At 43.3% G+C, this 27,424-nt stretch overlaps 1 protein-coding gene across 2 annotated transcripts in view; it reads left to right on the top strand.

The window, feature by feature from the left end:
- The first annotated feature begins 5,225 nt into the window (after positions 1-5,225).
- The window catches only part of PIK3CG (phosphatidylinositol-4,5-bisphosphate 3-kinase catalytic subunit gamma), a 52,852-nt gene continuing 30,653 nt past the window's right edge, over positions 5,226-27,424 (top strand). Inside the window, exons 1-2 of one of the 2 annotated variants that reach the window (XM_048836329.2) lie at positions 5,226-5,518; positions 24,705-26,720. In XM_048836329.2, the coding sequence (XP_048692286.1) occupies positions 24,717-26,720 (2,004 nt within the window). In that variant the 5' untranslated portion in view covers positions 5,226-5,518; positions 24,705-24,716. Of the gene's footprint in view, positions 5,519-23,363; positions 23,505-24,704; positions 26,721-27,424 lie in introns of those variants that run through there. The other variant, XM_048836331.2, reaches the window with a different exon arrangement.

The raw sequence follows: 27,424 nt of genomic DNA, 5'->3' as shown, positions 1-27,424 counted from the left end.
CCCCAGACCTTGCCTGAGTTAATCACATGACCTAATTACCCACCTGGAGAGGTGAATAGATCTTGTCAGGTGGGCTCAGGCCCCATAAGGAGACAACCACCCTGTGATAAATGGCTTATGTTCTTAATGTAGTTTTGTGTCCATTCTGGTGTGAGCTCCACATGGGCCAAGGGGCCCACTTGTGTTGAGCTTATGGTAGGATCAGGGACTTAGTTATCTTAATTTATGTAAATATTTTCTTTTAATGTGTATTTTATTTTCATTCTAAGCCTAATTTAAGGATGAGTCTAAACCATCATTTTAAAAATAGACATTTAAAAAGGTATTAACCAATTGTTAGTGCTGTAAAAGTGGTCTAGTCTCTTTGACAGCAATAAAAGTTTTGAACTAATCTCTTTGAAGTTGAAGTGAATGAGCCCAAGTAAGGCCCACTGACAGGCAGTAGCTGAGCAAGTGGGAGGGGCAAAGACCTTGTGATTTGTACTGGCTAGATATACAAATATTGGCTAGAAATACAAAGCTAGCTAATGAGAGATCCTAGAGAAAGTGACCACTGGTAACATGACACAGGAGTAGGCATCTTAATTAGTTGTTAGTGCACTAACATAGAGAGATGCTGTTAAATAACCTAGTCACAGAACAAAAATACTAGTTAAACTATGGAAATAGAGGACCCACCACCAATGCTGACACAAGAACAAATTAATACAAATTGGTCATCAACAAGTTAGGTTAGAAATTAGAAGGTTTCTAATCAGCAGAGGGGTGAGGTTCTGGAACAGCTGTCCAAGGGGAATAATAGGGGCAAGAAAATTTAACTTGTTCCGAGACTGAGCTTGATATATTTATGGAGGGGATCGTATGATGAGACTGCCTACAATGGCACATGGCCCATTTGCTTTTAGCAAATATGGCCAACAGCTGGAGATGGAACACTAGATGAGGAGGGCTGTTAATTACTACAGAGAATTCTTTCCCAAGTGTCTTTTCCACATGCTCAGGGTCTGATGGACAGATTTGTAGTTGGGAAGGAATTTTCCCCTAGGTCAGATTGGCAGAGACCTTGGGGGGTTTTTTGCCTTCCTCTGCAGTGTGGGGCACAGGTCATTTGCTGGTTTGAACTAGAGTAGTGGTTCTCAAACTGTGGGTCACAACCCCAAAGTGGGTTGTGACCCCATTTTAATATGGTCACAGGACTGACATTAGACTCACTGTGGTCTTGGGCTTAAGTTAAAGCCCAAGGGCTTCAGCTCGGGGCAACGGAGCTCAGGCATCAGCTTCCACCCCCACTTGCCCAGGGTCATGAGGTAATTTTTGTTGTCAGAAGTATGGATGTAAATATCATTTAAAAAGTTAACGGTTAAATTATTAAGATTATATCATTTAACTGGTTAACTGAGGTTGCTCCGACTGGCCTGGTGCAGCCAGGGCTGGAAACCCTCTGGTTGGCTGGCAGTTGCGGCCACGGCTGGGGTCCTTTCAGCTGGCCAGCAGGCGCAGCCAGGGCCGCTACGGCCCACCTGGGGCTGGGCTTCTCTGGCTGGCCGGCCTGGCGTGGCTGCGGTCCCTCCAGCCGGCTGGGCCAGCATGGCCAGGTCTGCACCGGCTGGCAGACAGGGGGTTAATGGTTAAGGTCGGTTTACCGGTAAGCCTTATGCTTACCGGTTAACCTTTTACATCCCCAGTCAGAAGGGGGTCACAGTGCAGTGAAGTTTGAGCACTGCTGAACTAGAGAAATGGTGGGTTCCCTGTAACTTGAAGTCTTTAAATCAAGCTTTGAGGACTTCATTAGCTCAGCCAAAGATTATGGGATTATTACAGGAGTGGGTAGGCGAGGTTCTTTGGCTTGCAATGTGCAGGAGGTCAGACTAGATGATCATGATGGTCCCTTCTGGCCTTAAAGTCTAGGGGTACATCTATACTTGCCAGTAGATCAGCACTGCTGCAATCGATGCAGCAAGTGTCGATTTAGTGGGTCTGGTGAAGATGGTGAAGAGCACTCTCCCATCGATTTATGTACTCCACCTCCCCGAGAAGAGTAAGGGAAGTCGACGGGAGATGCTCCCCCATCGACACAGCACAGTGTAGCCACCGCAGTAAGTGGATCTAATGAGGTCAACTTCAGTTATGTTATTCATGTAACTGAAGTTGCGTAAGTTAGATCGATTTACTGCAGTAGTGTAGACCAGCCCTTAGAGTTCTCTAATGAGAGTGGAGTTACTCAGTTTACTGCAGTAGAGTGCAGAATGTACAACTACTTGCCTTGTCTCTATGTGCCATAATATGCACCTGGGGTGAAATTTATCCCTCTGTAGAGGACCAGCACAAGGCCTATATACCACTCATGTTCAACGTAAGCCCTACTTTGAGGGGTAAAGTGGCGTACAGGTCTTGTGCCGGTCCACTACAGAGGAGTGAATTTCATAACCATTGCCTGCAGTTTGTGATCTACAGCACCTTGCAGCCACAGCTATTGAGTTAAATTATATATACAGACAGAATATTGTAGAGTCTGCATTGGCTGTTCATTCTTCCTGTTGAAGAAACCAGTCTCATGATGGGAGGAAACCAAGCTGGAATGGACAGACAAACTCCCTTATGTAGGACTTGCCCTCCAATGCAAGTAGAGGAAGCCTATAATTTCTCATGCACTGAAGGTGTCACTCCTGGAATGGTGTTGCAGGAAGATGCAGACAGGCTGTGGTGATATCGGATTTGATCATTAAAAATATCGATAGTCTGAGTATGTGGTAATCATGAGAACTGTTCAGTGACTTAGCTATTGAGTGCAAAGGTAATCAGATCTCAGAAGACATCTAGAAAAACTTCTGGTGACTGCTATGGAGGACTCAGGCCTGATCTGCACAAAGTTATATTAGTAATTAGTACATAAACTATTTCAATTAGGGCTATGAGTTTTACATAATAATTAGGCCAGTACAATCCTCAATATAGATGCAGTTACACTGGTTCAAAGGTGCATTATATCTGGATACCTTATTCCCATAAGGGAAGGGGAATAAGTTATACTGGTACATGTACATCTATAGTGCTTCACCTGCACAAGGAAGGTTATATTGCTTTAACTATACTGCTATTATTAACAATAATAATAGAAATCTGATGAGGTTCAACAAGGACAAGTGCAGAGTCCTGCATTTAGGATGGAAGATTCCCATGCACCACTACAGATTAGGGACCGAATGGCTCGGCAGCAGTTCTGCGGAAAAGGACCTAGGGGTTACAGTGGACGAGAAGCTGGATATGCGTTAACAGTGTGCCCTTGTTGCCAAGAAGGCCAATGGCATTGTGGGCTGTATAAGTAGGGGCATTGCCAGCAGATCGAGGGATGTGATCGTTCCCCCTGTTCGACATTGGTGAGGCCTCATCTGGAGTACTGTGTCCAGTTTTGGGCCCCTCATTATAAGAAGGGTGTGCAAAAATTGGAAATTGTCCAGCAGAGGGCAACAAAAATGATTAGGGGACTACCGGAACATATGACTCATGAGGAGAGGCTGAGGGAAATAGGCCTGCCTCTTGGCTGGGGAAAACACCTGCGCGGAGCCGGTGAGTAGCGAGAAGCCGGGCTCGCCCCTGGCTCCAGCAGAACAGGCTCGTTTGTTTCCTCCCTTCCTCTCCGGGCTACAGGCAGCTGCTGCGGAAGAGAAGAATGAGGGGGGATTAGATAGCTGCTTTCAACTACCTGAAAGGGGGTTCCAAAGAGGATAGATCTAGACTGTTCTCAGTGGTAGCAGATGACAGAACAAGGAGTAATGGTCTCAAGTTGCAGTGGGGAAGGTTTAGGTTGGATATTAGGAAAAACTTTTTCACTAGGAGGGTGGTGAAGCACTGGAATGGGTTACCTCGGGAGGTGGTAGAATCTCCTTCCTTTGAGGTTTTTAAGTTCAGGCTTGACAAAGCCCTGGCTGGGATGATTTAGTTGGGGATTGGTCCTGCTTTGAGCAGGGGGTTGGACTAGATGACCTCCTGAGGTCCCTTCCAACCCTGATATTCTATGATTCTATGAAAGCTATACGACTTTTGTGTATAGACAAGCCCGCAATGTTTGTACTATGTACTGATAGCTATGAAATACAGAGGTGCAGGAGTAATGATCTGGGAGCTAAATTTAAGTTACTGGAAAAAAGTCTTAAGTCACGCATGAGTCAAACAGAAACATTTGCTAGGGTTACAAAACAAAAGTATTTGTATCCCTTAAAAAATAGGACAGAAGTCACAGCTGTACTGGAGGAGGGACAGGTTCAGGCCATAAAGATTAATGTACTAAGGTGTCAGACAAACTACTGGAACTGATGTATCAGACAAACTAGAATTAAAAATAGGCACATGACCAAAAATAATCAGACAAACTACTGGAACTGATGTATCAGACAAACTAGAATTAAAAATAGGCACATGACCAAAAATAATCACTACAAGTATCTAAATACCAAATCATAATACAAATATACCAGTAGGACTATATTGGTGGCCTTCAGATCACAAGCAGGCTATTGAGTGCATAATACTGAGAGAAATCAAAGAGGCATCTAAATCTAAATAAAACAGTCATTACCCATATATAATCTGGTCAAATATCACAGTGGGTGTAGGGAAGCAATTTCTGAACACCTCAAACAGTTACATCTTGCAACAGCTAGTTCTAGAACGGAGTAACTATTTCTTCACTGAGGTCTTGCGTAGTCTCGGGAGATTTGCACCAGTCCCACTATTTACAACAGTCCCAATCCCTAATGCGCAATAGCAAAAGATCAATAAAATAAACCCGTGGCTTGCACCAGCGTGACTTACCTCAGCAGGTGAACTAGCACTGGTGCAAGCCCCGTCTCACAGGGGTGCAGGCAGCACCTCCATGGGGGTGGGGGAAATTGCATTGGTGTAGGGGCACCCTTACAAAACCTGCAGTACAGACTGCGCCTCACTCCGAGGTCACACACAGGCTTTGTTTCAGCAAGTAGGAACATAGCAGACCGGGCCATACCAAACCTACCGCTGCTACGACCCTGGAGAAAGCGGGATTTAAAACTCCAGCGCGCCCTCCCCCCGTTCCTCAGAGGCTGTCCTGTGCTCTGCACTCCCCCCTGCGCTGCCCCACTCACAGAGCAGCCCCCGGCTGCCCTCCCCGCCCCCTGCGCGGCTCACGGGGGACGCCCTGGGCTTCCCCCCGTGCTGTCCTTCCGCCGGGCGTGGTCGCGGCTGCCCCGCAGAGCTGCCAGCGCCCTGCCCCGGCTCAGGCCCGTGCGCGGCACTCGCAGTAGCTGCCAGGTGCCGGGCCGGGCACCACAGGGCCGCTCCCGCCCACAGGCTCGGCGCCGAGCTGGACCGAGCGGCGGCAGCTGCCCGCCGCGGCTCCAGGGGGAGGTTCCGCAGCCGGCTGCCCAGCGCGCCGGGAGCGGGACAGGCGGCGGCCGAAGCTCCGGGACTGCCGGCGCCGGGCTCCCCTCCGCCCGCGGGTCCTGCCCGCCTCTCGGCTGGGGAAAACACCTGCGCGGAGCCGGTGAGTAGCGAGAAGCCGGGCTCGCCCCTGGCTCCAGCAGAACAGGCTCGTTTGTTTCCTCCCTGCCTCTCCGGGCTACAGGCAGCTGCTGGGACACGCACCTCCCCCTGCGGTCCGGGGGCACTGGGTGCCGAGGCGAGGCTGCGGGTGCGGGGGAGTAGGAGGAGGCGTGTTGTTGTAACAGCAGGACTTGGAGTGCAGCAGCTCTGGAGCAGGGGGGCGGCCTTGGGTGCCAGTGATACCCGGGGGGGGGGGGGGGGGCAGGTGTGGGCCTTAGAGAAAATGGGGTTTGCAGCTGTTGTGTAGCTCCAACGCACGCTTCCAACACAACTTGGCTTACGGGCTTCAAGGCTTGTTTGACTCACTTTTCCTCAGCGAAAGCTATGGTATAGGCCTGCTACTTTTACCTTCTGGGAGTTCTCAATTCTCAGGCCCTGATCTTGCAATGAGCTCTGTGCAGGTGGACCACTTGCCCGTGCAGAGCCCCCCCGAAAGTTAAGAGACGGGTCAGATCACAGTGCAGAAGCCTTCCTTACTTTACCACTGACATAAGCAACCCTGAAAAAAAAAAATGTAGACAAAGCCAACAGAAACACACTAACCAGTGGGTACAGCTCTAACAGTTGTAACACCAATGTATTGTGTGTATCAAGACTGGGTGGGGTCAGGGATTTTTGGCCCCTAATTTTCTAATGCCGGTGTAGTTCAATCCTATGAGATTGATTTATTGTTAGTTCACAAAACCTGGAAGTGTATCCTGCACACAGGTTGGCCATTCTTACAGTTGGCAGGTGTATGTGCTTTTAAACTCCGGAATGACTGCTGTAGATTTTAGAATCTGAGGAATTTCTGCTAAATCTGCATAGTGACCGTTGTAGAATTTGAGTTGTGATTTGACTGCTGTGGTGTTCTAAGTTCTGTAGCAATAAATACAGACCTTCTAAGCTTTGGAAGAATTATTATGGAAGCATATGTAAATATTTCTTAATATAAGTAATAAAATAGGTTAGACTGTTTAAAACCTAGGAAAATTCTTTGACTAATATGTTAATTACAATAGAGTTAAGGTTAACTATTAATTTAATGTGTCATCAGTGTTTTAAGTTTAAATTTATTTTCAATTTTTTTCTTGCAGTTTTTTTTTCACTGTAACAATTTAAATTCTGTTTTATTACTCTCAATTTATTTAAACCCTAATCCTGAAAATGTTTACACATACAAGTAATTTCACCCAAAGGGACTATTCATTTGCATAACTGGGAGTGTAGATTAAATTCTTCAAATCAGGAACTATTTGAAGTCATATGGTGCCAAATAGCATGGTGCCCTAATCCTGATATCCTATAGCTCAAACAGAAGGTATGGGCTTGATGCAGAAACTATTGAGTAAAGTTCTTTGGCCTATGTTATGCAGGAGGTCAGACTGGCTGATCATAATGGTCCCTTCACACCTTAAAATCTGTTAACCTAATCTATTGCAGTATAAATATTAAACACTAATAAATAGATTTTCTCATCTAACAGATAATGTCTGTTGTGTCCTTCCTATACATACAGGCCATAAATCTTCCAATTATTGTATACACCCTGTACCTGGCATAAGAGAAGAGTATTGGTGGAGACGAAATCACCATGCGACTAAAGACCAGAGTGTTGTAAATAAAATGCACAATAGGAAGAAGTAGGCAGTAAGCAGAATGCTGCAGGGACCTTCATTGTTAATTTCCTTACTTTCAAACTTTTGTTTGCTTTTGTGAAATATTACTGTATTGTTAAAAGAAAAGGAGTACTTGTGGCACCTTAGAGACTAACAAATTTATTTGAGCATAAGCTTTTGTGAGCTACAGCTCACTTCATTGGATGCATTCAGTAGAAAATACAGTGGGGAGATTTATATACACAGAGAACATGAAACAATGGGTGTTACCATACACGCTTGTAATAGAGTGATCAGGTAAGGTGAGCTATTACCAGCAGGAGGGGGGCGGGGAACCTTTTGTAGTGATAATCAAGGTGGGCCATTTCCAGCAGTTGACAAGACTGGATACAATTAATTTAGGCTTGAATAAAGACTGGGAGTGGATGGGTCATTACACAAAGTAAAACTATTTCCGATGCATCCAATGAAGTGAGCTGTAGCTCACAAAAGCTTATGCTCAAATAAATGTGTTAGTCTCTAAGGTGCCACAAGTACTCCTTTTCTATTTCCCCATGTTTATTCCCCCCTTCCCCCCCCCCCCTCAGATGTTCTTGTCAATTGCTGGAAATGGCCCACCTTGATTATTACTACAAAAGGTCCCTCCCCTTCCCCCCCCCCCCCCCCGCTCTCCTGCTGGCAATAGTTTACCTTACCTGATCACTCTCCACTAGAAAGTATGCTAGACAACTGGCATGTGCACATTCATGCTTCCTATCAACAGGATTTTACCAGCGTTCACCTGGTTCATCTGAGAGTTATTAATCTTCTAATGGATTTGACATACTGGGTATGGGTACATACAGTTTTGTTTTTTACAATATCTTGTTTGCATAGTTCAGCACTGGATTATAACCGATGTAGAAAAGTCAATACCCCTGCAAGGAAAGGATACAATCCCCAATACAGAATGTATTGGATATTAAATTTCCGTGTCTACATGGGAAAGGTTATACTGAAAACAACCTAAGATGTCTATTTAAACCAATATTGTTACACCAGTATAACCCTCCATGTAGACATCCTTATTCTGCTTCAGAGTGCCTTTTTTTTTTTTTTTTAAGTTTAGTTTAGTTTAGTTTGTTGTTTGGGAAAGTAAACTGAAAAAGCCACTCCTATACCAAAATAAAAGTTTTTTTCATATGGTGGGTTCTGCCAGTATGACTATATCAGTATTACTGGTAAAACATTCCCACCTGGACAAGCTCTAATAGTTGCACTTGATCTTATTTAAAAAGCTAAGTTCAATAGATATTGTGACTATTTCATAGTACAAAATATAAAATTAAAGCCATAATGATAATACCACATTGTCCTCCTATATAATCTTTCATCAGATCTTCTCAAAACACTTTATAAATGCTTATTATGAATTAAATCTCACAACATCATTACAAACTAGATTAGTAGTATTCCTGTATTGGGTAAACTGCAGCACTAAAAGATTAAGTAGCTTGCCCAAGGCATATCTATATTTCTAGTGACTAGAACTAGATTTATCCCCAGTATAAATAGTTTGGCCTGAGGAGTCCATGTTTCCAGTCCCTGCCATTAAAATTATAAATAGTTGCTAGCTATGGTTGATGCCCAAATATTGGACTGATTATCTTTTTTCTTCTGCAAGAATCCCTATTTGTTTAATCAAAGCTTATAAATAAAATTTTAAAATGGTCCAACTTCAGAAGTTTCACTTTGGGTAAGAACTCAAAAGTTTGAATGGCTCAATTGTACTGGAAATCTTTTGAAAACTGACCCTCTCATCATATTTTCAGTACTTCATAGTAGGGTCAAAAATATCAAAAGAAACATCATTTTCTTAGTTTTTGGGTATTTCCAGTGCCAAAGAAAACCAGGAAGTACAGAGATTTGTGGAAATTAAATCTAACACAGAACAAGAATTCACCCACTCTTTTTGAAATGCCAAAAAGGGTTTGGCTTCGTTCTTATTTTACCTTACCTGGCTGTTAATCCCTAGTAACAGACAATGTGATCTTAAAAGAACTGTGTGTTTGTATTTTTGGCTTTCTGTAACTTTGTCATTAAAATGTAGATATGAAAATGTATATTTTTTAGAAAAAAAGGGGAGGGGAGAAAGAGGGGGAAAAATAAGCTTCCCGAGTGACTCGATTTGCAGGAAACTTCTTTAGTGGTATTAGATGCCACTAACAGAGATTCTGCGATTTTTGTCAGATGCTGGGGATGGGCGACAGGGGATGGCTCACTTGATGATTACCTGTTCTGTTCATTCCCTCTGAAGCACTAGGCTAGATGTACCTTTGGTGTGACCCAGTATGGTTATTCTTATGTACATGGGTCAATACACATGCCAAACATCCAAACTGGATTACTATTAAATATTATACTGTGGTATCACTCATGACTTGGACTCCATTGAGCTCTTCACTGCACATAGAAAAGAGACAATCCCCATCCAAAGGGCTCACAGTCTAAAGATATAGTACGGCATCTGAACTGGAGTGGACCAGAAGGTGGGGGTCGAGGCCCAAATAGAGCTGGGAAAGAGGAACTCTAAGGCCCAGACAGTTGGCATTGATGTCCTAATACCATGTACTATATCTGAAGCAATGGATGGCGGGACCATTAGATTATCACACAATACCACCACCACTGTCCTTTGCAAATGGATGAGTCCAAAACATTTTTTTAATGGCTGGGCAGTGTATAGGTTTACTGTCTATTATGTAAGATGACAACCAGTCTGATCAGCTGGTTGATGTTTATCAGAATAGTTGACCAGGAAATGAAGTGTGTTTGTTTTGGTGGAACTGATCTTTAAACATATGCCAACCAACCATAAGAATGTTAGGACTGGTTCTTGCTGGCTTCTGCCAGATCTAAGGAGGCACAGCCATTAAGATCCTAATGAATCCAAGTATATTTAATGATGTCAGGTCAATGGGATTCCATTAGATCCAAAATGTTTAGGTAAAACATATATGGGTCCATTGACGTAAAAACTTACAGCTAGTAGCTTGTGGTTAGGACACATTCTTTCATTTTATGAATTTTCATCTATGGGCAGATCTACACTATAGGGCTCAGTTGACCTAAGTTATGCAACTCCAGCTGGGTCAACGGGAGAAACTCTCCTGTCGACTTACCTTATGCTTCTCGTTCTGGTGGAGCATCGTAATTGATGTGAGAGTGATCGGCAGTCGATTTATCAGGTCTTACTTCCAGTAAGTGGAGACAAGCCCTATGATATGTAGAGACAGATTTGTTTTCTATAACCCCAACTCCGCAGGGTGTGGGAGGGGCTCAGGGGTGCAGGCTTTCGGCGGTGCTTACCTCCCGGAAGTAGCGGCATGTCCCCCTGCTGGGTCCTACGCGGAGGCGCAGCCAGATGGCTCTACACGCTGCCCTGTCCGCAGGCCCCAACCCTGCAGCTCCCATTGGCTGAGGACTGTGGCCAATGGGAGCTGTGGGGACGGCACTTGGGGCAGGGACAGCACGCGGAGCCCTCTGGCTGCCCCTAAACGTAGGAGCCAGAGGAGGGCCATGCTGCTGCTTTTGGTAGCTGCCTGGAGCGGCTGCCAACCCCGCTCCCCAGCTAGGGCGTGGGTGTGGGGTAAGCCCCAGACCCCGCTCCCCAGCGGAAGCTCAAGGGCTGGATTAAATCAACTGGCAGGCCAGATGTGGCCTGCAGACCATAGTTTGCCCACTCCTGACCTACACCAATGTGAGAATTCCTCCCATTGGCGTAGGTCAGTGGTAGGCCACATGCAGCCTACAGGTTGCCCATCAGTAATCCGTTGGCGGGCCACGAGACAGTTTGTTTACATTGACCGTCCACAGCCACAGCCGCCCACAGCTCCCAGTGGCTGCGGTTCGCTGTTCCTGGCCAGTGGGAGCTGCAGGAAGCAGCGGCCTGCACATCCCTGGAGGCCGCAGGTTGCCCACCATTGCATAGGTAGTGTCCACACTGAAGCATGACAGCAGTGCAGCTGTGCTGCTGTAGCAATTTAAGGGTAGATAAGCCCCAGACTGACATAGCTACAGCCCTCAAGGGTGTAAAAAATCCACATCCCTGAATGCTGTAGTTATGCTGAACTAACTCCTGGTGTAGACACAACTAGATCAATGGAGGAATGCTTTTGTTGACGTAGCTACCGTCGATCGGGGAGGTGGTGTGCCTATAGCAACAGAAAAACCCCTTTCATCACGGTAAACTGCGTCACCACTACAGGTTATGCCAGCATAGCTATAGCACCATGGCTATGCTGCTATAGTCCCCCTTCCCATATTACAGACATAGTATAGGCGTGGATGTCTAAGGGCTGGTCTACACTAGGAACTTACATCGGTATAGCTATCTCTCAGGGTATGTCTATACTACGAAATTAGGTCGAATTTATAGAAGTCGATTTTTTAGAAAGCGATTTTATACAGTCGATTGTGTGTGTCCCCACTTAAGACCATTAAGTCGGTGGAGTGTGTCCACAGTACCAAGGCTAGCGTCGACTTCTGGACCGTTGCACTGTGGGTAGCTATCCCACATTCCCTCAGTCTCCGCCGCCCATTGGAATTCTGGGTTGAGATCCCAATGCCTGATGGGGCAAAAAACATTGTCGCGGGTGGTTCTGGGTACATGTCGTCAGGCCCCCCATCCCTCCCTCTCTCCATGAAAGCAACGGCAGACAATTGTTTCGCACCTTTTTTCCTGGGTTACCCGTGCAGATGGCATACCACGGCAAGCATGGAGCCCGCTCAGCTCACCGTATGTCTCCTGGGTGCTGGCAGATGTGGGACTGCATTGCTACACAGCAGCAGCTCATTGCCTTGTGGCAGCAGACAGTGCAGTACGACTGGTATATGTTTTTGTCGTCTCCTGGGTGCTCTTGGCCGGCCTCGGTGAGGTTGGTCGTGGCGCCTGGGCAGACATGGGTGCTCCTGGCAAACCTTGGTCAGGTCTCTCAGGGGTGCCTGGACATAAATGGGAGTGACTCAGGTCATTCTCTTCTTTAAGTTTTGTCTAATGGAGATTCAGTCCTGCCTGGAATTTTGGCAGAGGGATAGCTCAGTGGTTTGAGCATTAGCCTGCTAAACCCAGGGTTGTGAGTTCAATCCTTGAGGGGGCCATTCTGCCTCAGGCTGCTCTCCCAGCCAGCAGCACCACGAGCACCCAGGAGACGATGATGGCTAGCAGTCGTACTGCACTGTCTGCTGCCAGCCTACCCCTTGCTCCTACCTCCCTCCATGAAAGCAACGGCTGACAATCGTTTCGAGCCTTTTTCTGTGCAGGCGCCATATTGCTGTCAGCATCATCATCCACCAGTCGCTTCCACTGCCACTCTGCTCTCCTGCTCATGCCATACCACGGCAAGCATGGAGCCCACTCAAATCACCGTGGCAGTTGTAACTACTCTAAACACCACACACATTATCCAGCACTATATGCAGAACCAGAACCTGCAAGAGCAGGCGAGTAGGCGATGACAGCACAGTGAGGAGAGTGATGAGGACATGGATACAGACTTCTCTCAAAGTACGGGCCCTGGCAATTTGACCATCCTGGTGGCAGTGGGGCAGGCTCATGCCATGGAATGCCGATTCTGGGCCCGGGAAACGAGCACAGACTGGTGGGACCGCATTGTGTTGCAGGTCTGGGACGATTCCCAATGGCTGTGAAACTTTCATATGAGTAAGGGCACTTTCATAGAACTTTGTGACTTGCTTTCCCCTGCCCTGAAGTGCCAGAATACCAAGATGAGAGCAGCCCTCACAGTTCACAAGCGAGTGGCGATAGCCCTGTGGAAGCTTGCAATGCCGGAGAGCTACCGGTCAGTCGGGAATCAATTTGGAGTGGGCAAATCTACTGTGAGGGCTGCTGTGATCCAAGTAGCCAGTGCAATCACTGACCTGCTGCTATCAAGGGTAGTGACTCTGGGAGATGTGCAGGTCATACTGGATGGCTTGGCTGCAATGGGGTTCCCTAACTGTGGTGGGGTGATAGATGGAATGCATATCCCTATCTTGGGACTGGACCACCAAGGCAGCCAGTACATAAACCTCAAGGGGTACTTTTCAGTGGTGCTGCAAGCACTGATGGATCACAAGGGACGTTTCACCAACATCAGTGTGGGATGGCCGGGAAAGGTACATGATGCTCACATCTTCAGGAGCTCAGGTCTGTGGGAACGGCTGCAGTAAGGGACTTACTTTCTAGACCAGAAAATAACTGTTGGGAATGTTGAAATGCCTATTGTCATCCTTGGGGACCCAGTCTACCCCTTAATGCTATAGCTCATGAAGCCAGACACAGGCACTCTGGACAGTTGTCAGGAGCTGTTCAACTATAGGCTGAGCAAGTGCAGAATGGTGGTAGAATGTGCATTTGGATCTTTAAAAGCGCGCTGGCGCAGTTTACTGACTCTGTTAGACCTCCGCAAAACCAATATTCCCATTGTTATTACTGCTTGCTGTGTGCTTCACAATATCTGTGAGAGTAAGGGGGAGATGTATATGGAGGGGTGGGAGGTTGAGGCAAATCGTCTGGCCGCTGATTACACGCAGCCAGACACCAGGGCAGTTAGAAGAGCACAACAGGGCAACAGGGCTTTGAAAACCGGTTTCATGACTGGCCAGGCTACAGTGTGACAGTTCTGTTTGTTTCTCCTCCAGAAGCCTCAGCATTGCATCCTGCCTCCTGTCATCACACTGATGCCACCTCTCCTCTTGCTCATCCCTCCTGTCCTCACGTTCATTTTGTGCTTTCCTGGACTCTGACATTGTCTCCCTCCACGCATTGTGCTGGGCTCTTTCAGCATGGGAGGATTGCATGAGTTCAGAGAACATTTCATTGTGAGTGCATTTTTTTTTCAGCTTCTAATCTTTGATAGCCTCTGGGACAGAGATGATACATGGAGCGATGAAACATTTGCAGCTGCGGGAGGGAAAAAAGGAAGTTTAGTCTTTAAAAAGAGACATTTTAAAGAACAATGGGTAGACTCTTTCACGGTGAACCAAGCTGTTAACATTACATAGCACGTGTGCTTTCTTTAAAAGGTCGCATTTTGCCTCTTACATGGCGGGCCTGCCGGTATGGTGTGAGAGATCACACACACAGGGCCAGCGGGCAACAGAATTCGGCTTGCAGGCTGACATGGTAGGCCACAGTCTTTTGGCTTCTTTAACCTTCCTAACATGTGGGAATGGTTTTAAACAGCAGCGCCCTCATTTCACATACCAAGAACCTGTTGGGTTGGCCCTTTAAAAGGAGGGGCTGCCGTTTTTGGGTTAACGTGCAGTACAAACCCAACTAAACCCACACACACACACTCAATTCTCTGGGATGATCTCTTCTCTCTTCCCCCCACCACGTGGCTAACAGCAGGGATGATTTCTGTTCAGCCAAGGGCAAACAGCTCAGCAGGAACGGCTACCTCTGAATGTCCCCTGAATAAAATTCCCCTATTTCAACCAGGTGACCATGAATGATATCACTCTCGTGAGGATAACACAGAAAGATAAAGAACGGATGTTGCTTGAATGCCAGCAAACACCGGGACCATACGCTGCCATGCTTTGTTATGCAATGATTCCAGACTACGTGCTGCTGGCTTGCCGTGGTAAAGTGTCCTACCATGGAGGACGGAATAAGGCTGCCCTCCCCAGAAACCTTTTGCAAAGGCTTTGGGAGTACCTCCAGGAGAGCTTCATTGAGATGTCCCTGGAGGATTTCCACTCCATCCCCAGACACGTTAACAGACTTTTCCAGTAGCTGTACTGGCCACGAATGCATCCCAAGTCTTCAGGGGAAATTAATCATTGAACACGCTTGCTTTTAAACCAAGTATTATGTTTACAAAGGTACACTCACCAGAGGTCCCTTCTCCGCCTTCTAGGTCCGGGAGCCTGCCTTCAGTGGGTTGGGAGGGTACTAGATCCAAGGTGAGAAATAGTTCTTGGCTGTTGGGGAAAAAGGTTTCTCCACTTACTCGCTGTGCTTCAACCTCCTCCTCCTCATCTTCCTTGTCCCCAAAATCCGTATCTCTGTTGTGTGAGAGTCCATTGAGGGAGTCCACGCACAGGACTGGGGTAGTTGTAGGGGCATCCCCTAGAATGGCATGCAGCTCATCCTAGAAGCAACATGTCTGGGGCTCTGACCCGGAGGGGCCACTTGCCTCTCTGGTTCTTTGGTAGGCTTGCCTGAGCTCCTTAAGTTTCACGTGGCACTGCTGCGGGTCCCTGTTATAGCCTTCGTCCTTCATGCCCTCAGAGATTTTTTTCAAATATTTTGGCATTTCGTCTTTTTGAACAGAGGTCTGATAGCACGGATTCATCTCCCCATACAGCGATCAGATCCAGTACCTCCCGTTTAGTCCATGCTGGAGCTCTTTTGCGATTCTGGGACTGCATGGTCACCTCTGCTGATCAGCTCGCCACGCTGGCCAAACAGGAAATGAAATTCAAAAGTTCATGGGGCTTTTCCTGTCTACCTGGCCAGTGCATCTAGGTTGAGAGAGCTGTCCAGAGTGGTCACAATGGAGCACTCTGGGATAGCTCCCGGAGGCCAATACCGTTGAATTGCGTCCACACTACCCCAAATTTGTCCCAGCAAGGTCGATTTCAGTGCTAATCCACTTATTGGGGAGGAGTACAGAAACCGGTTTTAAGAGCCCTTAAAGTTGGAAAAAATGGCTTCGTAGTGTGAATGGGTGCAGGGCTAAACTGATCTAATGCTGCTAAATCCGACCAAAACTCATAGTGTAGACCAGGGCTCAGGAATGTGAAAAATCCACTCCGCTGAGAGACATAGCTATACCGACCTAACCCCTGGTGTAGACAGCATTAGGGTGATGGAAGAATTCTTCTGTCATCCTAGCTACTGCTTCTTGGGGAAGTGGATTACTTATGCCAGTGGGAGAACCCCTCTTGTCAGCATAGGTAGTGTGCCACACTAAAGCACTATAGCGGTGTTGCAGTAATGTTCTCAGTGTATACATACCCTCTGAACAAAACACTCTGCTGGAGTTTGAACACCTTTATATTTGTCTGTTGTATATTTTCTCTCCTTCTCACAGCCACCATTTTTCCAGAATGGGTTCTACTTGCTGTTCTCCAAAATAGCCAGCCTGTTACTAATAAAGTTCTATACTGGAAAAAGATTAAAATGTCCCCTGTCCCTTCATTTTGATTTTTAATTTTTGTTTTCCCACATTCCCCTTCCCGTATGGCATTTTCCATTAACTCCAACCTGAAGGATGTGCATCTCTCATAGCTCCTTTAACTTGTGGTGTAAGTGGCTGCACAAATCACTAGGGTTAAAAGTGAATCCTTCAAATTCTTCCTGAATCTCAGGCCATCATTCACAGTAGATTTCAGTATGTGGGGGAATGTTTGTAAATACATTGCATATCATATATATAATGGAGCAGTAGCAATACCTACAGTTAAGGTTCCCTAACACTTGTCCAATTATATTTGTGACAAATTTTAACCATTCAAACTGAAATTCAGAAAATGAAAAATATATGTAATACAAATAATTTATTTATATTTTAAACATTCATACATATTATATATAACTAAACATATAGCTGCTAGGTAGCAAATGGTAAATACGTTATGAGACGCTCATGTATTATGAGACGCCTATGTATATCTTGTTATGTATGTTTTTTCTATATGTATACTTTAAAATTAATAAAAAGTTAATAGAAAAATGAAAAACATTGTTTTTTAAATTAAGCAGTTGATTTATTCTACAAGCTCAACTGAACTATATTTTCAAACAACACAAACAGCTTACTGAGGATACATCCTGTTTTATAGGACAATCCTGAGTTCTATCCTACAAACCCTTATGCATTTAGGCCCACTGATTTCAGTGTCGCAAAATTTTCTTGAGACAACTTTTTAAAATGTTGCCATCGGGATAGAAGAGTGTGGAATAATGTGTGAAGATGGGAATCTAGAAATCATTCACTATTCATAATTTATGTCATATAAAAGTGTATGTTATGCAAATTCTCAAATCTTGAAATGCTCTTCCTTTTTACAACAATCTCTCAGAAATATTGAGATCCCAAAACCATACACTTGCTCATCATTTATAGCACATACATTAGCAGGAAATAAGATGGATACCTCAATGTAGTCTTTCAAGAAAGCCAGCTCCATATGGCATCTATACTGAGACCAGATTCAAAAACTGTAGTTAACAGTGTTTTCCTCAGCAATTAAAATTAGGGGGAGGTGTTAAAAATACAGGGGTGGGTAGGCGAGGACCAATGAGGGGTGAGACCATCAGGGTGGAGATGGGCTGTATGGCACCATAGTAAAAACTGAAAAAATGTTTCACGACCATTTTATTAGATTTAACTCATGTTTTTAAATCCACACACAAATTAAAGTTGGCTACACAAGCCGACTATGAAGCACTACATCTACATCCTTCTTGGTTTCTTGGTGTAATTTTGCACAACTCTGTTAATGAACTTCTCAAATGCAGTGCATTCTTTTTTGGTGGCTTCTTGTGTGTCCGGTACTTCCAGTCCTTCATGATGTGCTCATGATCACGCAGAAGGCGACTTCTTTCAAAACACAAAATTCTATTCAATGAGGAAAAAGAACACTCAGCTGTAGCTGTTGTGACTGGGAGTAGAAAGAGATGAATTTCTACTTCTTTCATCCCAGAAAACATAGCACAGAGATTGGGTCAAGCCACTAGTGATGATAAAGAAGAAGTTGAAGCCATATCTTCATTCATTCATTATATGATATTCCACTCTGTGTTCAAATTCTCTATTCTGTCCTGATCACATGAGCAGCCCATTGCAGGTACTGCCTCACTCCACTCAACTGTTGGTGTTTTATAGACTGTATCTGTAAAAGCTACGTAGAAGTTGATAGAATCCAGAAGTTGTTGTTGTAGAGATGTAGAATCAAGTCTGTGTACTTTACTTTTTCAGCTGGCTTAACAAACACTTCTTGTCCTCTTCATTTAAATAATCTATATAAGTGCCCTAATTAGTCAACTTCTGAAGTGAAGTCTTTGGTTCTTCTAGTATGTTTTAAATGGGTGTATCTCTGATCCTAGTGTAGCTTCCATTGCTGGACAAAGATCTACTACTATTGTAGCAGGTGCCTGGATGGCATTGTTTAATGACCCAAGTGATTTCAACAGTAGACTTACAAGAGAGAATGGTGATTGTCTTCTTTGAACTTAGTAGCAAAAGTGGTCCAACAATCTCACTATTTAGATCCGTCCCATCTCGGTAGATATTTTCCAAAGCCAATAATAATGGTTGCAGTAATTTTAAGACAAAAGCCAAGGATTGCTCATGAGAAAGCTAGCAGGTTTTCCCAGGTTGGACCAATTTGAACATCAGTCCTCATGTATCTTCTGTATTTTTCAAGACACTCAGTCTTTTTGGACTCTTGCTGAAAAAAGAGTATAATGAAGACATTAAATGTATAACTTTTTAAATGCCTTTTGAAGATTCTGCAGCTCAAACTAGTGCTAGTTGGAGTAGATGGCCTCTGCAGTATGTATAGGAGAGTTTAGAGTTACACTTTCCTCTGAGCAAACTTGTACTCCACTATGTCTTCCAGAGAAGTTGACAGCTCCATCAACTGCACAAGCAGCCATCTGTTTGGGGTTCAATTTACAAGCATTTAACTCTTCTAAAGACATGGGTTGTCAGAGATGTTGCCAATGTGTCTTCTATAACCTGAACATCTAGAAATTCATCTGTTGGGCTACCACTGACATGAAGATAATGTACGCAGTGACTTAATACTTGATATCCATTTGCATCGGTTCATTCATGAGCCATGTATGCACATTTTCTGAATGCAGTGAGAGAGTTCTTCACTTTTTCAACTGCTGAGTCTTTCACTGTTCCACAGCATGCTTCTAACCAGTCAGTTGAGTTTCTTGCAGAAAGATAGTGAGCATGTGCTGGTCTTGGTCGGAACCACTGTCCAACTTCAGGATTAACAAATGACAACACACTTAACATTGGCCTCCAGTTTGTAGTGTGTGGTATCTCTTGCTTAAAGAGAAAGTATGATGTGACCGTCATGTTTGTTTGAATAAACTGTATTGTGTCTCGAGCATTTTTAACAGCCTCATTAAGTACTTCTAAAATTGGCTTTGACAATGACTGGCTTTTTGCATGTCAATGCAGTCCAGAGGATTGGTGTTTTGATTCATATGTCGCCATGCTTCAACCACCATTCTAGAGGACATGCGTCCATGCTGATGACGGGTTCTGCTCAATAACAATCCAAAGCAGTGTGGACTGACGCATGTTCATTTTTATTATCTGAGTCAGATGCCACTAGCAGAAGATTGATTTTCTTTTTTGGTGGTTTGGGTTCTGTAGTTTCTGTGTGTGAGTGTTGGTCTTTTAAGACTTCTGAAAGCATTCTCCCTCTAAGATTTTGGAAGGCACTTCAGATTCTTAAACCTTGGGTTGAGTGTTGTAGCTATCTTTAGAAATCTCACATTGGTACCTTCTTTTGTGTTTGTCTGATATGGAAGCATGTCCTCTGGAATGGTGCCCAAAACATGAAGGGGCATATGAATGTTTAGCATATCTGGCGTGTGTATACCTTGCAATGCCGACTATAAAAGTGCCATGTGAATGCCTGTTCAGACTTTCAGGTGATATTGTAAATAAGAAGAGGGCAGCATTATCTCCTGTAAATGTAAATAAACTTGTTTCTTTTAGTGACTGGCTGAACAAGAAGTAGGACTGAGTGGACTTGTAGGCGCTAAAGTTTTACATTGTTTTGTTTTTAAGTGTGGTTATGTAACAAAAATAGTCTACATTTGTAAGTTGAACTTTCATGATAAGGAGATTGCACTACAGTACTTATATGAGGTGAATTGAAAAATACTATTTCTTTTGTTATTTTTACAGTGCAAATATTTGTAATAAAAAATAACATACATTTTGATTTCAGTTACAACAAAATACAATATATATGAAAATGTAGAGAAACATCCAAAATATTTAATAATTTTTAATTGGTATTCTATTGTTTAATAGTGAGATTAAAACTGTGATTAATCGCGATTAATTTTTTTGTTAATTGTGTGAGTTATCTGTGATTAATCAACAGTCGTAGTTCTTATGTAAAAAGTAATTATAATAAAAATGTTTAGTAAAGAAACTCCCCAAGATAAATCCTCGAGATAGCAAGAATATGAGATGACGACCTTGGCAACAATGGTTTTAAAAATCTTGGCCTACTAGGAAATGTATATTTATATAAGTTTGTCAGTCACAAATCTAGCATTTTGGAGCAAAGTCACTAAAATGTAATCCAACAAACAAATGTTCCTTTAACTTGCCCCTCCCTTCTCTCTCTGCCTCACCCCACTCATAGTTATTGTCTTTGGTCAGTGAAGACCAAGAGTTCAGAGGTGCTTTCGCATGAGTTCACCTCCCACCCTGCGGGGAGGGAGGGTGCGGGGGAGAAGTTGTCTTGCTGTTTCCGCCAGCTGCTTGTCACTCCCTCTGGCCGTTCACTCTGGTTGCTGTGGTTTGTTGTACCACCACTCCATCGCTGATCGCCCTGTGATGTCCCCTTCTGCTGCCACCTGCCACTGTGACCTCTGCAAGTCGGTCTCTTGAAGTTCCACCCAGCATTCAGTGATTTCAGCTCTCATTTGGGGAACCTCACAGCGAGTGCAGGCTGGGCTGTCTTTTCCACAGAAATGCCATCCTGCAGCAGGTCTAAGCACTTAGACCTGATTATTAGTGATTTCAGCTCTAATGGTCACTTAACAAAACAAAATACTCTCTATGGAGCCTAATAAGCTCTATCTTTAAATAGGGGAGAGGGGCAGGTCAAATAGTGCCTGTGAGTCTTAGGCACAGCCCACACCACCAAGCAAAACCCCTATCCCTCCCACTCCACTGGGACCTGCCATCCAAACCCCTTGCTCAGCGAGTGCTCTTCTGTTGAGAGTGACCAGTGCTTAATTTGTAATGAGAGAGGTACCGGGGCTCAAGCAAGTTTTTGACTTTCATAATTGACGTGGCAAGCCCAGAGGTCCTGGGCCTATGAACTGCCAAACCTAGAGGTGCTGGAGCTCAGCCCTGGCAAAAATTAAGCACTGATGGTGACCCCCTTGGTCAGGACAGGCTCAATATAGTTCTGCTGCCCTTTACTCAGACAGTAAGGATAACAACATTTCATGACCCCCACATTCAATAGTAAACAGGTTTCAGAGTAACAGCCGTGTTAGTCTGTATTTGCAAAAAGAAAAGGAGTACTTGTGGCACCTTAGAGACTAACCAATTTATTTGAGCATAAGCTTTCGTGAGCTACAGCTCACTTCATCGGATGCATACTGTGGAAAATACAGAAGATGTTTTTATATACACAAACCATGAAAAAATGGGTGTTTATCACTATAAAAGGCTTTCTCTCCCCCCACCCCACTCTCCTGCTGGTAATAGCTTATCTAAAGTGATCACTCTCCTTACAATGTGTATGATAATCAAGGTGGGCCATTTCCAGCACAAATCCAGGGTTTAACAAGAACGTCTGAGGAACAGTGGGGGGGAGGGGGGGAAGGAATAAACAAGGGGAAATAGGTTACTTTTTATAATGAATCAACCATTCCCAGTCTCTATTCAAGCCTAAGTTAATTGTATTCGATTTGCAAATTAATTCCAATTCAGCAATCTCTCATTGGAGTCTGTTTTCAAAGTTTTTTTGTTGAAGGATAGTCACTTTGAGATCAGAAATCGAGTGACCAGAGAGATTGAAGTGTTCTCCGACTGGTTTATGAATGTTATAATTCTTGACATCTGATTTGTGTCCATTTATTCTTTTACGAAGAGACTGTCCAGTTTGATCAATGTACATGGCAGAGGGGCATTGCTGGCACATGATGGCATATATCACATTGGGAGATGTGCAGGTGAACGAGCCTCTGATAGTGTGGCTGATGTTATTAGGCCCCTGAATAGATATGTGGGCACAGTTGGCAACGGGCTTTGTTGCAAGGATAGGTTCCTGGGTTAGTGGTTCTGTTGTGTGGTATGTGGTTGCTGGTGAGTATTTGCTTCAGGTTGCGGGGCTGTCTGTAGGCAAGGACTGGCCTGTCTCCCAAGATTTGTGAAAGTGTTGGGTCATCCTTCAGGATAGGTTGTAGATCCTTAATAATGCATTGGAGGGGTTTTAGTTGGGGGCTGAAGGTGATGGCTAGTGGCGTTCTGTTATTTTCTTTGTTAGGCCTGTCCTATAGTAGGTGACTTCTGGGAACTCTAATAATACTAACAATACTGAAGTGATTTGTAACCCAACACCAGCCAAAATTTGGTCACTTGGGCAACATGGCTTTGTCTGCTGGATACCTAGGTAGAGTAGTTGAGTTCATGTAAGTACAAGTTCAGGTGAGTTCAAGTCTGGTCCTGAAGCCTTCCCCCTGCCTTGGCTGTCAGGGGAGAGCTCATTCAGACCTAGCTTACAAATCATATATTGAAATTATAAGATTGGCCAACATTGCCAAAACGAATGTGCAAACATTGTCAAAAAAACAGCTGTGTGAAGAAGCTAGTCTTTGTTCATACTTTTCAAACCCATTATACTTTTTCGGGTACAAGTATTTTATCATATACTGTATGCTTTTAAAGTGTGTATTAATGTTTCAATTCAAATTTCCAACCAATGACTAAATTGGCAACACTGTAAATAGCTGCATCAGGGTGTTGGGGAAGTTCAGGGGGTGGAGGTAGGGAAATCCCTGGTAGTCAATCTAGGTCAAAGGTCCTAAGTACTAGCATACAGGCAGCATTAGAGCCTTAATGGTGTCTTGTTTAATTTGTTCTTTTTTCTTCTTCTTTTTTTTGTAGCCAAGCATCTATAATTTGGCTCTTTCAGATATAGTTCATCTTTATACAGAGCATATCTTCTAGTCTTCTAGTTTTATGCATATGTCATTGTTTTAATTTTTATTAATGTTTTTATTGAAGTGAGTAATTTTTAGCACAACCCTTCCACCCATGAGTTTTAAAACTCAAGTTCAGGTTTTTGTGGTTGGCAGTACTGTAAATATATTTGTTCTGCTTTAACAGGAAAAGCATTCTGACTTTTTTAAAATGAGCAATCATATGTATAATCAACTCGGTTAAAACTTCCTTCCTGGTAAGTGCAGCACTTCCTTTGCATCTGGATATGAAGGCGAGCAAGAAAAGCAGAACAACTTAAATAATCAACTTTCTTGATCCTCATTTAAAAAAAATACTTTAAAATTAAACAAATGAGTCTTATTCAGCGACTCATCCTGTGCTTTGTAATCAGGTAATGTTTCAATTTGATTTGGTAATTATAAATATGGTGCCCAGAGATATTTGCTTTCTGAAACATTAAGAATGAATTGTAGTCACCATGTGTTCTGTTGTTACAACAAAACTAACCTGAATGTTCTTACCTTTTTGTTCTAATATTTGCAAGGGCCTGATGAGATTACTGGGGCTTTTTGTAAGCAAATAGAGGGAGGCTTTATGTATAAAAGTTTTTTTCTAAAAAAATGTTGAAATTAAGCAATCTAACAACATAATTTGTGAAGGAGACATTGAAGGGGAACAAATGTAAGTACATCCAGTCAACTTTGCTTTCCTCAGCTGAATACTTTGTAAATAACTTCCACTTTATATGGTAGAACAGAGACTAATTGTGAGTGATAACATTTTTGCTTTCTTAAAATCAGTAAGATTGTCTTAAAATTTCTTTCTGATTTTGTTTGTTTTAGATATTTTCACTTGCTATAAAATGTACTAGAGTGTCATTGGCTTGCAAACATTTTCATCATATTAGGCTAAAATTTAGATGTACATTATATAAGGGATTTTTAAAATAAAAATATCCTAATGCTTTATTATGGAGGGGGGAAACAATCAACAGTTTCGCTTTCTGTGGGGTCCACACAGAAACAATATTTGTTTCCTCTGCTACAATTAACATATTTTTCTCCGGAGCTTACTATGACATCATTCTGTGATACTGGATCACTAACAGCAAAATGTCTTTTAATTGTTAAAATCCATTTGTGTTAATTTCAGCATCATCCAAAATACAGGAGGGGAAAAAAAGTCAATGTTTGCCAAATTCAAAAGAGAAAATTAGTCGGAGCAAAAAAACATTGTCAAGCTTCTAGAGATCAGTTTCTAGTGAAGTCTGGGAGTTTAGGCCCCCGAGGCCCTCACAGGATCAGGTTCACAATTCATAAAATATGTTTGGGTGAATTGTGTTCTATAAATGCACAATTTGAATTAGTTATTGCTGTACCTAATGTTTGGTTTTAAAATTAATAGGTTGATTCAAATAAGCCATCCTGAACAAAAATAGTTTTATTCAGAAACTTTTGGACTATATATTGTATATGTAAAGGTTATGATTAAAGCCTGTAGTTAAACTTAAGAAAAAGAGCTAATGTGTCTGTAGAAGAATACACACAGAAATTAAATGAGAAAGTGATCAAACATTTGTATGTTTTGCTAGATTTCTTCTGGCATGGAGTTGAGGAATTATGAACAGCCTGTTGTAATGAGAGAGGAAAACAAACGAAGGAGAAGAAGAATGAAGCCATACAGCGCAGCAAGTAATTTGTCTTCAATGGAACTGATATCCATTGAGTTCATTCTGCCTACAAACAATAAACACACTAAAATGTCGGAAACAATGTTACTCGAAATAGCTGGCAACTGTACTGTTGAGCAAATGAAAGCACAGATTTGGATGCGTGCAATAGAGATGAGCCAAACCACAGACTTTTACCATAAATTCACCCCAGATCAATTTATTCTTCAATATCAAAAGAAAGGGCAGTGGTATGAAATTTATGACAAACATCAAGTAATACAGACATTGGACTGCATACTGTATTGGAAAGTGTTACAGAAAAAGGTAGGCAAAATTCATGTTGTCCAGAAGGAAAAACCAACAGAGGCGGTTCAGGAATTTCAGACGCAGCTTAATGATTTAATTGGCTATGATGTCACTGATGTTAGTAATGTGCATGATGATGAGCTAGAATTTACGCGTCGCAGATTAGTCACACCACGAATGATTGAAGTAGCCTGCAGAGATCCAAAATTGTATTCAATGCATCCATGGATTACATCCAAGCCACTCCCAGAATATGTGTTTAAAAAGATTACTAATAACCATATTTTTATAATCATACATAGAGGAACAACTAGCCAAAAAATTAAAGTATCAATTGATGACACTCCAGATATGATACTTCAGAGCTTTTTCACAAAAATGGCAAAGAAGAAATCTTTGATGGATATTCCTGAGGATCACAGTGAACTGGATTTTGTTCTCAGGGTTTGTGGCAGAGATGAGTATATCACAGGAGAGACGCCAATCAAAGATTTTCACTGGATAAGACAGTGCCTGAAGAATGGGGAAGAGATCCACCTAGTACTAGATGACCCTCCTGACCCCAAGGAGGATGAGGTTCAGAAAGAAGAATGGCCCTTGGTGGATGACTGCACAGGTGGTACAGGATATCATGAACAGCTGACAATAGACGGAAAAGATCATGAGAGGGTGTTCATTATCTCTTTGTGGGACTGTAATAGAAAATTCAGGGTCAAGATAGTTGGCATTGATATCCCAGTGCTACCAAGAAATACTGAACTTACTGTGTTTGTTGAGGCTAATATTCAACATGGGCAACAACTTCTTTCACAGAGAAGGACCACATCTAAGCCTTTTACTGAGGAGGTTCTGTGGAATACTTGGGTTGAATTTGATATTAAAATTAAAGATTTGCCTAAAGGAGCGCTACTAAATCTACAGATATATTGTGGCAAAGCACAGGCATTATCCACAAAGGTTAGCCTTCAGTCACATGATTCCCCCAACTCCGATTCTAAATGCAAAACTCAGCTACTCTATTATGTAAATATTTTGTTGATTGATCACCGTTCACTGCTACGTAGTGGGGAGTACGTGCTTCATATGTGGAAGATTTCAGGTAAAGGGGAAGAGCAGGGAAGCATCAATGCTGACAAACTTACATCAGCTACCAATCCTGATAAAGAAAACTCAATGGCTATCTCTATTGTTTTGGATAAATATTGCCACCCAATAGCTTTGCCCAAACATAGGATAACATCTGACCCCCAAGGGGATAGGACAAGAGCTGAAATGCCCAACCAGCTTCGCAAACAACTTGAAGCGATCGTAGACACTGACCCACTTAATCCACTTACTCCTGAGGACAAAGAATTACTGTGGCATTTTAGATATGAAAGCATAAAGCACCCCAAGGCATATCCTAAGCTGCTTAGCTCAGTGAAGTGGGGACAGCAAGAAATAGTGGCTAAAACATACCAGTTGTTAGCTAAAAGAGAAGCTTGGGATCATAGCACTTTGGATGTTGGACTAACAATGCAACTTTTGGACTGTAACTTTTCGGATGAAAATGTAAGAGCAATGGCCGTTCAAAAGCTGGAGAGCTTAGAAGATGACGATGTTCTGCATTACCTTTTGCAACTAGTGCAGGTAAGGTATATTTGCATTCCTGAACATTAGTTTCCTTGAATATTTGCATGATCATAGAAATGTTCCAGTGTTATGAATGACCTACTGTTTGAAGTCTTCAATGTTAATCAAAACAGTGCTAGTGAAAGGAATTAATTTAATAATATTCTTAATACATTTACCTTTCATAGCATTCACAGGTTGTGTCTATGTTAACAGTCTTCTTCCAATTTCCCACAGTCAGCTTAGCACCAGTGTAGCTCTAATGATGGAAGCACATCCTAACCACTGGGTTTTCTAATCCTGCTCAGAGCAGGTCTAGATCACATGATAGTTAAAGCACCAGTTGCATAATGATCAGTGGCACTGCAGTCAGAGAGCCCATGTTTCCCTGAGGTAGGGGGACCAGATGTCCTGATTTTATAGGGACAGTCCAGATGCTTGGGGCCTTTGCTTCATAGGTGTCTATTACCCCCTCCCCCCTGTCCTGATTTTTCACACTTGCTATCTGGTCACCCTACCCTGAGGCACTTTTATTGACAGGACACCAGGAAATGTGGGGAGTTTGGCTGGAAGCAACACAGCCACATGGTCAGAGCAATGCACAGGATTTAATAAAGTTATGTCTTCAATTTAACCTTCATTCAGCTTTACACTAAGTGACTGAAACATCAGTGACCGAGTCCGTACCAGTGCTCCTGCTATTGCTGCTACTGTTGGTAATG

This window comes from Caretta caretta, chromosome 1 (genome assembly GCF_965140235.1).
Source record: "Caretta caretta isolate rCarCar2 chromosome 1, rCarCar1.hap1, whole genome shotgun sequence".
Lineage (NCBI taxonomy): Eukaryota > Metazoa > Chordata > Testudines > Cheloniidae > Caretta > Caretta caretta.
Note: the sequence above shows the minus strand (reverse complement) of the source record. Positions and strands in the feature narration are given on the sequence as shown.